Genomic DNA, 13582 nt, shown 5'->3' with positions numbered 1-13582 from the left:
TGCTTCCAGAGAATATATCTTGGTGGTACATTTTTATAGATACAAAGTGATGCGTGACACAAATATTTCCTTTGCAAACACCACACATCGGTCTCACCTGGGTCAACCACCTTCTCCAGACCTCTGCAGACTTCTGAGAACTGGTTCCCCACCGTTTGCCCTTACGGCTAGGGACACAAAGTGAACATGAAACAGCGAGCTGGAGGTGAGGGTCCATCGCTGACCCTCGGTGGCAGGCTGTCACCTCCTATTCATCAAACACTCTCCTTGCTGTAATCTGTCTCTCAGCCGTCCCCCTAAAGTCGCCACCTTCCCCTTATTTTGCATGCATCTCTGTGTCGGCCCTTTAGATATTATACAAATGGAGTTTAGCAGGTGACGATGGTGCCGGCATGTCCCAGCGTTGCCATGGTCCTTCAGCCCATTTATCTGCATCACTATGCTAACAGCGGCTGGCACCGCGGAGGAAGAACGTCATCCTATTCCAGCAAAGCCACACTGCAAGCAGACAAAACACATACTGAAAAAAAAATATAATCAAAGATTTATTCTGAGTTGAAAACCAAGACCTCAAGCAGTTTTATAAAAAATAAAATGCTAACAATTAAAGTGTTCTTACATGGACACATCCATAGGGCATACAAATAGGAATAGTGTAAAAAGTATGGGTAGCACAACAAATCAAATAAATAAGTTGCAGACAACACAGAAAATCTCTGTTCTGAAATAGCCATTAACCCATTTTTTGCATTTTTTTTTCCTTATTGTTTTGTCGAGAATGTCTGGAAAAAATAATTCAATTTGCTATTGAAACAGGAGGGCAGAAACCAATAGAGTCTGCTTGTCCTTGCAAGGGTACTTAACCATAGGTGAGACCTACCAGTATCTGCATGAAGTTACACCACCCAAAGTTGTTGATAGCTTCTCAATCAAACCGTAACAGATTGCTCAACAAGCCAGGTGAGATGTCAAGATGAAAGGCTTTAAAACAGCAAGGCTATCAACACTATACACTGTGATAAGCGCAGAGCCATCACACTTACGCATGGAGACTCATTCACTTGCCACTTAAGTGTACACAATAATACAGCTGCAAGTCCTTCCTATAGTCGGCGAAAACAAACAGCTGCATTATGGAGTATTAGCTAGATCTTTTTAAAAAAATATATTCAACTGCTCACAGAGTTTTTGCTCACTTTTTACTGACTTCCCGTCATATTTACAGGAATTTCATGCAAATGTAATATGGAATATGGTTAACTATTAAAGTGCTATCACATTACATTAAATGGCTTCAACAAAACAAACATTAGCCTGCATGATTAAGTTAATTATGTCTAGCCAGGAAACGATATAGTATCTTGCCTTCCATCTGTTTAAGGATGGAAAATTTTCATGTGTTTTGTGTAAGCTTTTGCACAAGGGCGTATATTTGGGTATGGAGCATAGGGACAAGTATCTACCAATATCGTGGGAGTACTGTGTATGTTTTTTTTTTTTTTTTTTTTTTTGGGGGGTGGTGGTTGGGGTTCGGGGCTGATTTAATCCCTACAAATGTTGAAACCAAACCTACGCCCTTGTTTCCATAGCTGAAAATGTTACAAAGTTATAATAAGGTAAATTATGAAAATATATATAATTTAAAAAGTCAAATTAATTGAAAAATAATGTAATTATTTGAGGAATTTGTCCTTTATTTAACAGATAATGCAGAGACCAAGCTTGAACAAGTGGCCACATTTTTACTTTTGAAAAATTGAGAAAAATTCAGTCATACAAAGCTATTTCATACAGTAAATCCTGTTTGAGAAAAAAAAGATACAGTGTCAAAACAATGAAGTCTAAACCTACAACAAAAAAATAAACCTTTCTCACAGTGAACATTATGTTATAGGCAATGTTGGACCCGAATCCGTCTGATGCTGGTGCTGATACATAAATACAAAGATAACTTTTATAGTAAGCCACATGAAATCATACTAGTAGACCAAATATGAATTAAAGGTACAGACAATGTGTGAAACGTCAACAATTCTGAAAACTGCATGCCTAAATACCATATGATACAATATTGGCATTAATGTTCAGCAATAACTGGGAATGTCAGATACTCCCCCTGTTGAAGAACTCTTAGGAAAACACCCCCCAGGCTCTCACTGACTCTTCACAGAAAACTGTTTACATTAATACATTTCATTTTTTCTTTGCATAACTCTGCATTGACACGAGTCTTGTCGGTGAGCTCAGAAAATGTGTCATTCTTCTATACAAAACTAACTAGTTTTATTTCATCCTCATGTTTTCACCCAGTACTAAAAACTGTAGGACGTCATGGAGCAAGCAACAAAAATAAGGCCTGGGACCTTCCATCCACTGTGTTCCCACCAAAATAATCAGACAAAGACTCGATTCCCAGAATGCATTGTACAAACCACTATAAATACCTAATAAACGCCACTGTTACAAACCCACTTTAGACTGAAGGTTCATACCTGGTTTTGTACTGTACCATTATCCATTAGTCAAATATGTTCTAGAAGATGTACTATTGCCAAGAATCCCGTTAAAGAAGCAGAACACTTCCCATGCTAAAATATTATTGCTTAAGTACAGCACGGATATGAGGTGGCCAAGCATTATTGTCATTTTTTTAATTTAAATAAAATCACCAAAGGTAATTCCCTTCAAAGTAACAACAAATGTTAATGATTTTTCCCCAAAACTCTATCAAGATCGTCACTATCTCACAAAAGTTAGTTATTAATCTGTGACAATACAGTACCTCATCAGAGAGATAAGCTGATGTCATGTAAGATGATTTAAAATACAAATGTGAATTATTACTGGACTATATATGAGAAACACAAACTGTTGTTCTTTCATCATTGGTCAAAAGGTCCAATGGTGTCTTACTCACAGTGCCAATGGCAAAGGATGACTTATACTAAAAACAGCAAGGATTTTTGCATTCATTTATGATGAGGTGCAATATTATAACCTCATCGTTTCTGACCTCAGTAGCCCTTGTGAATGTTCAGAAGCTTTTAGAACCTGGGTAGAATGACACTCAATAGGCAGTATACTTTCATGCAAATATTGCAAACAATGTAAGTGATACAGTGGTCTTAGCAAAAGGATTTTACTAGGAATGGGAAACCAATTCTTCACAAACACTCCACACAATCTTCATAACTTCCCATCTACCAAACGCTCACAAAACCAACTCGCCGGCCATTGGTTTCATTTGAATCTTACAAAATGAGCTGTGATGAAACAGAATTGAGGATCCCTAGAACAAATGATAAAGTAATACCGGATAACCCAGCACAGTGGGACTCTATGGGGAACAAGTATACTGTTCTTATCAGTCGTTACCACTGCTCTGCTATATATGAAGGCATGAAACATCACTGTGCTTTGCCTAACCCCTGCTTGTGTGGGTCTGTTTGTATATGTTAATCTGTAAAATAAAATCAATGCCTTTGGACAAAGGCATCTTCTAAATTAATGACTGCAAATATAAATCACGCATGATAATTATAATTATAAAGAGATGGATAAGGATAATGTGGCCGTTCTGTTTATTCTCTCTGTCACTCTCCTGTCATCTTTCTAGCTTCTCATTCTGGGGTCAACATGAATTCCATATTACACCCCCACAATGACTTTACCCCCGGCCTCAAGTGGCGAAACAGGCTGCCAAAAACCAGAAATACTGCAAAGCCTGTCCAGTTCCTCACCACAGGCTATCCAAAGACTATCCTCTAGCAGTTTCATCTCACTAACTTATAGCAAACTTATTACTTTATTAATTATTATCCACCAATGACAGTAGTACCTAGTTTGTGGTGAACCTCTCTTCGCGGTAGCTGCATTAAATGCAATATTAAATAAAACTGGCAAATTGTTTCGATGCTGTTTCGTGTCTCACTGCTTAGTGTTGCTGCTCATTCTCGCTCCACGTCTCGCTGCATGGATTATGTACTCTTAATGCACTGCCTTTCTTACGGAAGGTTGGTGAATTTCCTTTGGAGGGCTGGGTTGGTGCGCAGGTCTGAGAGAGCCCATAGGAGCTCTGTTGATTTTGGCAGAGAGGGGAGAAGCAGGAAAGGCTTTGGTGTTTATCAAAGTGCGAGAAACGCAAGGGGGCTGGGTGAACAGGTTGCAGCTGGATGTTCAAAGGCAACTAAAAGAATGACTCCTCAGTAAAGATGTTCCTGGGAACATTCCGGGAAGGCTGTAGGAATGGAGCAAATCTGGCCTTGGCTTTGGTCCCAGTGTGGAATTCCTGTTGGTGATGTGTGCCAGTTTAACTGTGTCAAAAATAAAATAAAATGTCTATTTTACATGACTGGACCGCTGTCGTCATCCTCTAGGCTTGGTGGGCGCTACACTGCCGAAAGGTCGATACGGTTGGCGGAGTTGGTGCTCTTGTCCCAGGTGTGCATCTTGGTTGGGGACACACCTCCTTTGTTCCCGTTCATCTGCAAAAAATAACGAAGAGACACAGACCATGAATGAACAAGCACAAGTTACCCTCCGCAACTGTGCCAGCAAATACTGTTACTGATCCAAAACAAGAATGGATTTTAATTAATCTGAAATCTTATTATGGCTACCATCCTTGGCCCTGGTCCTGGAAGCCAATAGTGCGTGCGAGATCGTCAATGTACCCAAGCACCAAACTCAAGTATTTAATGCAGCGACTGAGTTCATTTAGCACAGAGACTCTTAGTTGCTTAAGGGGCTAGAAAATCTGTACCCACTGTGGCCTTGGTTGAGAAGCACTGTATTATGGGTAAATAAACAGAAGAACTAGTGATCAGAGAATGCGGACAGTGGGCACCAGTGAAAGTGGGTAAAAAGGAGAAGCAAACAAGCAATGCATAATTTTAGGTGTAAGTAAGTTTGTTTTGGGGGGGTTCTGGGATTGCGAGACAGTTGCACAATTTCTTGACTTTCATTGACTTTCAACATGGCTCATAGACGGGAGAAGGTGTGGACAGAGATACACCTACTGAGGTGACTCTTCTGTGTTTCCATGGTGACAATCTTGAAAGTCAACCAGTTTGCGGTTGAGAGGAAAATGTGAAAAATCACAAATAGGGTTGCACATGCATAGTGCACCTGGGGCAGACATTGAATTGACAGCATGCCCCCACCCTCATGTCCACAACAAACCGATTGCGATTTGCAGATGACATAAACTCTACAGTAAATATAAATACGAAAAACTGCAAAGCCTGTTTCTGATTTATTTCCTAAAAAATATTCAGGTTTTAGTAAATACAGAAATGACCCTGCACAAGGTGTGATCATCAATGTAAAAGCAAGTTATCAGCACCCCCTGTCGGACAGCCAAGGTGATAAACGGCTTCTGAGCGGTCAAAGTTAAAATTACGGAGGATAAATATACTTATATAATTGCAATGCTTATCGTATATGTGCTTGTGTCTTCCAAACCTTTACCATAAGGCTTATTACCAGATAAGAGCTGGTTCTGAATGTCAGGTTGGGTACCTGATATCCCAGCAGACCTTAAGGGCTGCAGTCCCAAGACTACTGCAGCCCGTGCGACAGAATCATAATCATACGCTTTCAGGCACTCTGCAGAGAGGCAACTCAAGGGCAGAAAACAGGACTGCGGAGCTATTTTTCTCAGAAGGGGAGCAACATTGCGGTACGGAAACAGAGAAGGAGAGAGAGCAAGCTAACTTGAGCGGAAGATCCTGGAGTAGAGGACGGGACACAGGATTACACGAGCAAAGCTTAGCATATCAAAATCAGCACTGGAACACATGCCGGTGCAACATTTGAAACCAAGAATGCTGACATTGGAAAGTCTATAAAAAGCAGGTCAAATCCACACAAAGACTGATGCTGCTGTATGTTCATGAAAGTTGTTGGGCCTAGTTACTAATAAGATACAAGTTCAATGAATAATTATTAGTTTTAAAATTATAAATTTTGATTATATGGTTTTTCAATTTAATAGGGTCTTTTGGGAAAATCAGGTTTAACATTGTTAATTGTGCCATGCATCACACGTTGACCGTGTCCATTGATACAGGAAGCAGATAACATGATGATTAAGGATACAAACTTGTTATATTTCTAATAGGATCTGTTACCTTGACAAAGAGGTTTAGCCTGAACTGTTTCAGTCAAATATCACACTAAATAAATGGCCTAAATCACTGTGGCATGAAAGCACTGACTAAACAATAAAATAGCAGTAAATGTTAAATTATTCAGCTATCACAGGTACATGGAGCTGCATGTTTTTATAATTTACGTTTACATTTATTTGGGAGACGCTTTTGATCATTTATTTATGAGGCAGACACATAAATAAACAAGCAAACAGCTGTCAAGGAGCTAGATTTGGTGCAAGGAGGCAGATTTGGCTAAATTTCCAATGAGGCACCAGTTCCGAGCTTGATATTTACGGACAGGATTTCAGGTTATGCAGTTTGTTCATTTTTACAGTGTCAGTTCATGAATTGCCAGGCTGGGACATACACATTACAACATAGCTTATGGCTTGTGGCTGTTACGAGAGCATATGGATTCCTCAGGAATACTCACAATGTCCGAATTGAAGGGTTTCACGTTGATGTTGCGGATGGAGCTGCTGGTGAGTGACCAGACCTTGGTTTTGTGTTTGAAGGCAGCCCGTACCTGCCAGGATAAAGTCATACCAGAATCTTAATAGAAAATCAGCACCTGTCTATCAATTGGATTTCACTGTACAATTCAGATACATAAAACTGCCTGAGGTTCTAGATATAGAAATATCTGTAACATAGAAAAGAAATGTGTGCCATCTTTAAGAAATTCAAAGGCAAGACCTCTTCTCCCTCAGGCTGCTGCGCTCTAAACCACAGCTCAGTAATTTACAGAATAGAAATGTATGAATGTAAAATTGTTGCCATTTTCTGCTTCTGTTTTTATCTAAATCATACAAATACTGTATACGAGAAATGACTGAGCCTTTTATCGAGCACTTAACATCAATCTACGATGTTCAGAAAATGTAGAAACAAAAAACAAGGCTTGAACATTACCTCAGAATTGAGAAGACAATGAAACAGGAAAATAAAGAATCCCTGTACCAAGAAACACAGAAACACATTCACGTTCGCCTTCCTGTAATTACGATTCATGAGGCATTTATTCCCTTACATTTCGCAAGCGCTTATTTCAGTTTTAAACTACAGCTAGAGACAAAAGACGTACAGATAATAGATTGTGGTTAATAAAAACACAGATTCTTCCCATTTTCACCCGTAGTGTTATCAGTCGGACAGACCTAATTGATGACTGAGGGGACACATGAATTGTCATTGAGTGGGTGATGTTTGGTGGTGTGAGAGCTGTTTGTGAGAATGTGCATTGGGAACTTAGGCTTGCAAGTTTTGGAGGCACTGGGGCATTGAGATTTATCTAGCACTCCCATAGATACCATAGAGTCCTTAGGCTTATATGATTAATGAGACTGTAAGTCAATATATACTACAGTGAACTGCGTTAAAATCAGTGTACAGTAATATCCTCAGTATGTTGTATTAGCTGTTTGCCCAAGATATTATGATGCAATTTACTTTGAAACACAAACTCATGCAAGATTATACTCAAACGAATCATTTCCTATTATGGTGCAAAACTGGATTATAATACATTTATTAAAATGGATTATAATCACACACAACTAATGAAATACAATGCTGCTGTAGCTTCCACTGCAAATTAGTAAACATAACTAATAACATTTTGGCATATGCTCCCTTAACAAGGCAGAAACCCTGAAAGCTGACAGGGCTATGAATGATTATGTTTGCATATATGTACCCGTATCAACATAAACCCATATAAACATAATTGTGTTTTGACAGGAAGAAGGGGGAAAAACTGCAATTTAAAATGGTTAATACTATTGTAGGTCAGACTTTATGAAGAACTAAAATTGGTTTGCGATATTTTACCTTTACTTTCAAAGCAGTTAATAAACAAAATCCATGGTATCTAAAACAGTGATCCTGTTTCCAGGTTTAAACTGAAACTCAATACCAAGCAGGCAGTTCACTAACCTGGAGTGAATTAAAGACAGCAAATAGATACTGGAAAATCAGGGAGTGGTCATTGATAGCCAGGACCCCAAAGATCCAGGAGATGCCCAGGATAGGAAGGAGGACAGCCACAGCCTTGGCGGTCAGCCTGAAAGTTCAGAAAGCGCAGGCACACACATACACACACACACACACACAGACACACACACACACACAGGTTTGTAATTATATCTTTGTGGAGACTCTTCATTCATTTCTATGGGGAAAACTCTAATCCCAACATGACGACCTTAACCCCTACCCAGCCCTAACCTTAACCATAAGTAACCAAACAAAATACCACACTTTTAGCACTTTTGCTTTTTTGATTGCATTCACAGATATTTGTGGGAACCTGAAACATGGTCCCCACAACATCAAAATACCAAAATTTTATTATGTTGTGGGAGACAATTGGTCCCCCACAATGTGATATAAACCTATCCACACATACACACACACATACCCTTAGTGAGGTCCAAAAAGATAACTCAGCTTGTGAAGAAGAACTTATATATGCCCAATGGGGTTGGGCAGCCAGTTGACTTTGAACCCCAGAAGTTTTTTCTTCTCCCTACTTGGGACTTTTTGCTTCCTGTCCTCCATTGTCTACTGGCTTTCTTTCAATCTTCCCATTTCCCTGTTTCATGCACCATTTTGTACAGTATAAATAATGCAGTAATGCACTGTCACACACTAACTTGGGGCAACTCTGTTGTGAGAGGCGCTATATAAAAATAAACTGAATTGAACTGAACAGCTCAGGTAGCAAAACATCCCAAAGTAATGTATTAAACATTGAGACAAGAGCTGTGTGTTTGCCTGAGTCACACAGAAGTTAATTTTTGTGTTTTTAGGCACCTTCTACATGTCTTAGAAAATTCAGAAAAATTATGAAAATATCAAAATATCAAATGATTGCGGTAAATTTTTCAGAAAGAATCAAAAAAGAGAATAAAGCTGTTTTCTACTACGAAGAGCTAAAAATGATTCTGGACCGCCTTCAATGACGGTAATCGAGTTAGAGATCCAGAAAACTCATATTTAGTAATAACATACAGAATAACACATAAACCTCACTAACCTACTTCCACCGCCACTATATCCAGCACAGAATCAGAGGAAGCCTGAACACAATTCCAAAAAGCACAGGGAATCGGATAGCAAACATCCTGAATAGAATAAAACTACGCTGAAATGCACTGTATAGCTCTTAATCTGTTAGTGCTTGTTGGAAGCTGCATTTAGGCTTAATTGACTCCTTGACAGCTGTATGCTTGTAATGTGCTACTTTCCTCACTTTGTAAAAATAAGTGCCTACTAAATAAATAAATGGCATATCGGTAATGGTAAGTAAACTTAGGTACATTGTTTGCCAGTCAGAAGTCAAAGCACCCGAGCAGTTACTGTCGGTGATGACTTTAGCATACGCTGCATTCACACTGCCAGCCACATCATTCAATTCCGATTTTTTGCTCAGATCGGATTTGTCTATCTTGACGGTTCACATTCATAAGTACAAGTGACCTGTATCTGACTGTAATGTGAACGCATCGGTCCTCCGAAACGTCACGCGTGCGCACATTGATACGTTTTTACACGGGTAAAAAGCTGGTCGTAAAATCGGCACATTGTGCGGTCATGACGCTGCGCCGATTCGAGTCTTTTGCCTCCTTAAACTTTGACTTCAGGCTCTTTATTTTTATTTGGCATTGTAGCCACGTTCGTGTCCACGCTGTGCCATTTCTTTGGCAATTATTTCAAATACTACTCTATTACAATAGGTTCCTTCCAGTTTAGCTTGAACAGATTAATTTCCCCAAATATCAATTAAATCCCCAACTTCTCCATCCTTCCCCTCACTGTTATCACAGCTCTCCTCCATTTTTACCTTCCCGCGCTGCCGGTGCAGGCTGATGTCAGCGCATGCGTATAAGCAAAAAGCCACATGAATTGCGATCTGAGCGTCACATTCAGGTCGCATGGCCGCGAATCAGATACGTATCAGATTTAGTACCACATATGAAAGTGACACAAATCTGATTTGAAAAGATCAGATTTGCGTGTCCACACAGCCCTGAAAAGATCAGATCTGTGTCACATTAAGGCAAAAAATCCGATTTGAGTCACTTCAGCACGGCAGTGTGAACGTAGCCATAATGTGCCCCAAACAGCCATTGCAACTGCATCCACCCCAGATGCATCGGACTCACATGCTGGAATCGTGGCATTGAAAGCCGCCAGGTGTGGCCGAGTCCCATTCCTGTTATCTGCCACACCTGATGCGGTACACTAAACATTATCCGGGTCTCCAGTAACCTGTCACGCTTCCTTTTTGTTTTAACCTAATATGCATAAAACACCCTTGTTTACACCAATGCAAAAAAAAACACTCTTATTACAGCAATACCGTATGGTAAAGAGCATAAACTAAACCAAAATTATCGCCTAAACCCAGTTGCATCTTGGAAGAATGAAAGCAGGCATATTGGACTTTTTCCCACAGATTCCATGGGGTTGCCAGGAAGAGAAAAAAAACTTCAACACTCTCTTTAAAATGCCCTTAAATTATATTTGATTCAATATATATTTTGGCTTTCCAAAAAATGTTTTGCATTTTTCCTTCAAGAAGCTTTTTTCTACCTGCTTCATTTGATTAATTGTGAATGCTTACTCATCCATGCCAAAGCAAGAATTTAAATACTGAGTCACTTTGCAGAGAGGGAAGCGTGCTCTGCAAAACACTTTACTTCTTTCAAGGTTAACACTGTGGACAAAAGACAATCTTTAACAGACTGTCCAATCTCTAGTTAATTTCCTTGCAACCAAACAACCAACGAAGTATGTTGAAGAGGACCCTTATTCAGTAAGTGAAATCAGACATGAATATATAATAATAATAATAATATCCCTTTGAGGGAAATATAAATCAAAATGGAACTTCCTTGGACATATGCTGTCTTTTGTGGACCATAGCTAAACAGTCCTTACATATCACATAAAATAATGAATATCTGATACTAGGGATGATAAACGTAATATCGCTATATCGCAATAAAAAAATACCATTGTCGGACTTTTACGATATCAACCACGGTATCACATGGTTATTTCACTCATATAAGCTCCATCTGAAAAAATACATATTACACTAATGAATGCTTTGTGCTCTAATGGCCGTGTGTAACCCACATGACAATAGGTCAGTAAATCCATTACAAAACAAGTATTTCAACAATAATTTATAAATTGGTCAAATAGAAACAAAACCACATTTACATTATATTAAGGTCATAGCTGGATATTTCACTAATAAGGAAAAGCAGAAGCACTTTATGTTAAAAGGAAGAACTAATTTGATATTAATAAAAATGTTGATTATTAATTATTTTTTGTCTTTTAAAATTTTGTGATAATTATCGTATCGTGAACCTTTTATCGCGATATTATTGTCCCGTGAGTTTTTGGTATCGTTACATTCCTATCTGATACCATCAAAGGAACTGGAGTTTATTGAGAACAATGCCTGCTGCTAAAAGCTTGGGCCTCCTTGTATGCAATGCATCATGGGATTTAGTGTAGGGTGACCAGATAATCCATGTCAGCGAGGACACTCTGAGCTAGGACAGGAATTGTAAATTACCATTTCAATTAAAAGGACCTGGATTTCACTTGAGCACTGAGCTGTTGCTGTGTGCTGATTGGTCATTCTCCTATAATCATGCATGTGTCACTAATGCTAATGTAAAACAGCTGGATGAGTCTTTCAGTCAAGGAAACAAACCAGTCAAAGCACAAGAAGAGCTGAACTATTTAGCCGAGCACAGGAGCCTTTCAATTTGAAAGTAGTTTGTAAAACCGGAAGTAGCTCAAAGTGTCCTCCCTGACATGGATTATCTGGACACCCTAATTTAGTGCTTCCTTTTATGCAATGTGACAAGCAAATTCCACAGTCATTTTATTCTGCAGGAATATTTCACTCATTTTACGAGCCTTCCTCATCTGCACAACAGGAAAGCTACTCATCAGTCTCAAACCTACTTCCTAGGTCAAAGTTCAGGTCCTTAATGAATACATGACCCACAGCCAATACAACTATAAGAGTATAAACCCTTATAGACTAATGAATAAGAACCATTCTCCATCATAAGGCATCACTGTGAAGAAGGTAATATGAGACAAAGCCTGTAAAGTTCAATCAGAAGAGCCGGTACTGAGATCCTGGAAACTTGACCCAAGGACAGTGAAGACAATGATCATGGACATGAAAGCTCCAGACTTGAAGACCAGCAGAAAGCCTATAACAACACATGATAAAATCTATAGCATGAGTCAGCAAAAAAAAAACAAAAAAACAACAGCGACTGGCAAATTTCAGAAAGATCATAGCAGATAAACCACTGCTCTGCACGGATCATAGTGGTCATGAGCCAAAAGCCTGATTGTGTAAACTATTGTCTACTTTAGGAAAGAGCTGAGTTAAACCCCAGCCATATGAACTAGAAAGAATTGCCTCGATCACATCCTCTGACCTTGGCTTCACAAAGCAATAATGTCGCATTCTCTGAACAGCGGCCTTGTCCGCAGTAAACATACCAATTAATTGGATGTTTTATTCAATATGGCTATCAAAGTGCAGGCAAAAATCAAATAAGTAATGACCGGCAAAAAAGCTCAATGTGAATCTAGTGTGCAGCTATTGCAAAAAAACAACAGCAGGCTGAATAGGTGAATAGCACGTTCAAGAAAAGCTAATCAATTACCCCCAAGAAAATGACTGGTAAATGAGAAGGATGCCATAAACCTCATCAGCGAAAGCGATTCTTTCCCTTTTTTCAAATTATTCTATTTTGGTGCCCATGTCCATATAGACCAGAACATACAAACCACACTATAATTTAGTATTATTATCGCAATCAAATCTTGTTATGCATACAGGCAAAGAATACAAAGGAAAAAGATTAGATGCATGCATTCGATATCATTTAGGATAGTAAAATTGCAAAAGCAAAAATAAATGCAAACTGGGAAAGTTTGGAGAACGGAAGTGAACCAAAGTATGTATGGAGGGCTAAGAGTGCCAAAATTAAATAAATAAATACACCAATAATTAATTAATTAAATGTGCCATGAATTGTTTAAAATGGGAAATGTAAAGATAAATTATTACTTAAATGTGTCATGAATTATTTAAAATGGGAAATAAAAATATCGTTAATTAAATGTGCCATGAATTATATCTACCATTAGAAATAAAATCATTATTAATTAATTACATGTGTCATTTATAATTATTTCACTATTTATTTAATTTTGGCACTTTCACCACATCATGAATTAATTTTATCTGTCAGTGTGACCCATCAAAGTCAGTAGGCGGGACAAACAATGATCTATCTGGATCTTGTGCAGCCGATTGTTTTGGTCTGAAGCTGTGTCATTTCCAACATGGCGCTACCAATCATGGACCAGGC

At 38.7% G+C, this 13582-nt stretch overlaps 1 protein-coding gene across 4 annotated transcripts in view; it reads right to left on the bottom strand.

Moving 5' to 3' along the window:
* Nucleotides 1-529: 529 nt before the first annotated feature.
* adgrd1 (adhesion G protein-coupled receptor D1) overlaps nucleotides 530-13582 on the bottom strand; it is a 69997-nt gene continuing 56944 nt past the window's right edge. For all 4 annotated transcript variants that reach the window (XM_023826987.2, XM_023826988.2, XM_023826989.2 and 1 more), the window contains 4 exons: nucleotides 8091-8217; nucleotides 7068-7109; nucleotides 6589-6681; nucleotides 530-4484 (listed from right to left, as the gene is read on the bottom strand). In XM_023826987.2, the coding sequence (XP_023682755.2) occupies nucleotides 4389-4484; nucleotides 6589-6681; nucleotides 7068-7109; nucleotides 8091-8217 (358 nt within the window). In that variant the 3' untranslated portion in view covers nucleotides 530-4388. The remainder of the gene's footprint in view (nucleotides 4485-6588; nucleotides 6682-7067; nucleotides 7110-8090; nucleotides 8218-13582) is intronic.

Source organism: Paramormyrops kingsleyae, chromosome 2 (genome assembly GCF_048594095.1).
Source record: "Paramormyrops kingsleyae isolate MSU_618 chromosome 2, PKINGS_0.4, whole genome shotgun sequence".
NCBI classification, from domain to species: domain Eukaryota; kingdom Metazoa; phylum Chordata; class Actinopteri; order Osteoglossiformes; family Mormyridae; genus Paramormyrops; species Paramormyrops kingsleyae.
The sequence above is the reverse complement of the archived record's forward strand: the minus strand, read 5'-3'. Positions and strand labels throughout refer to the sequence as shown.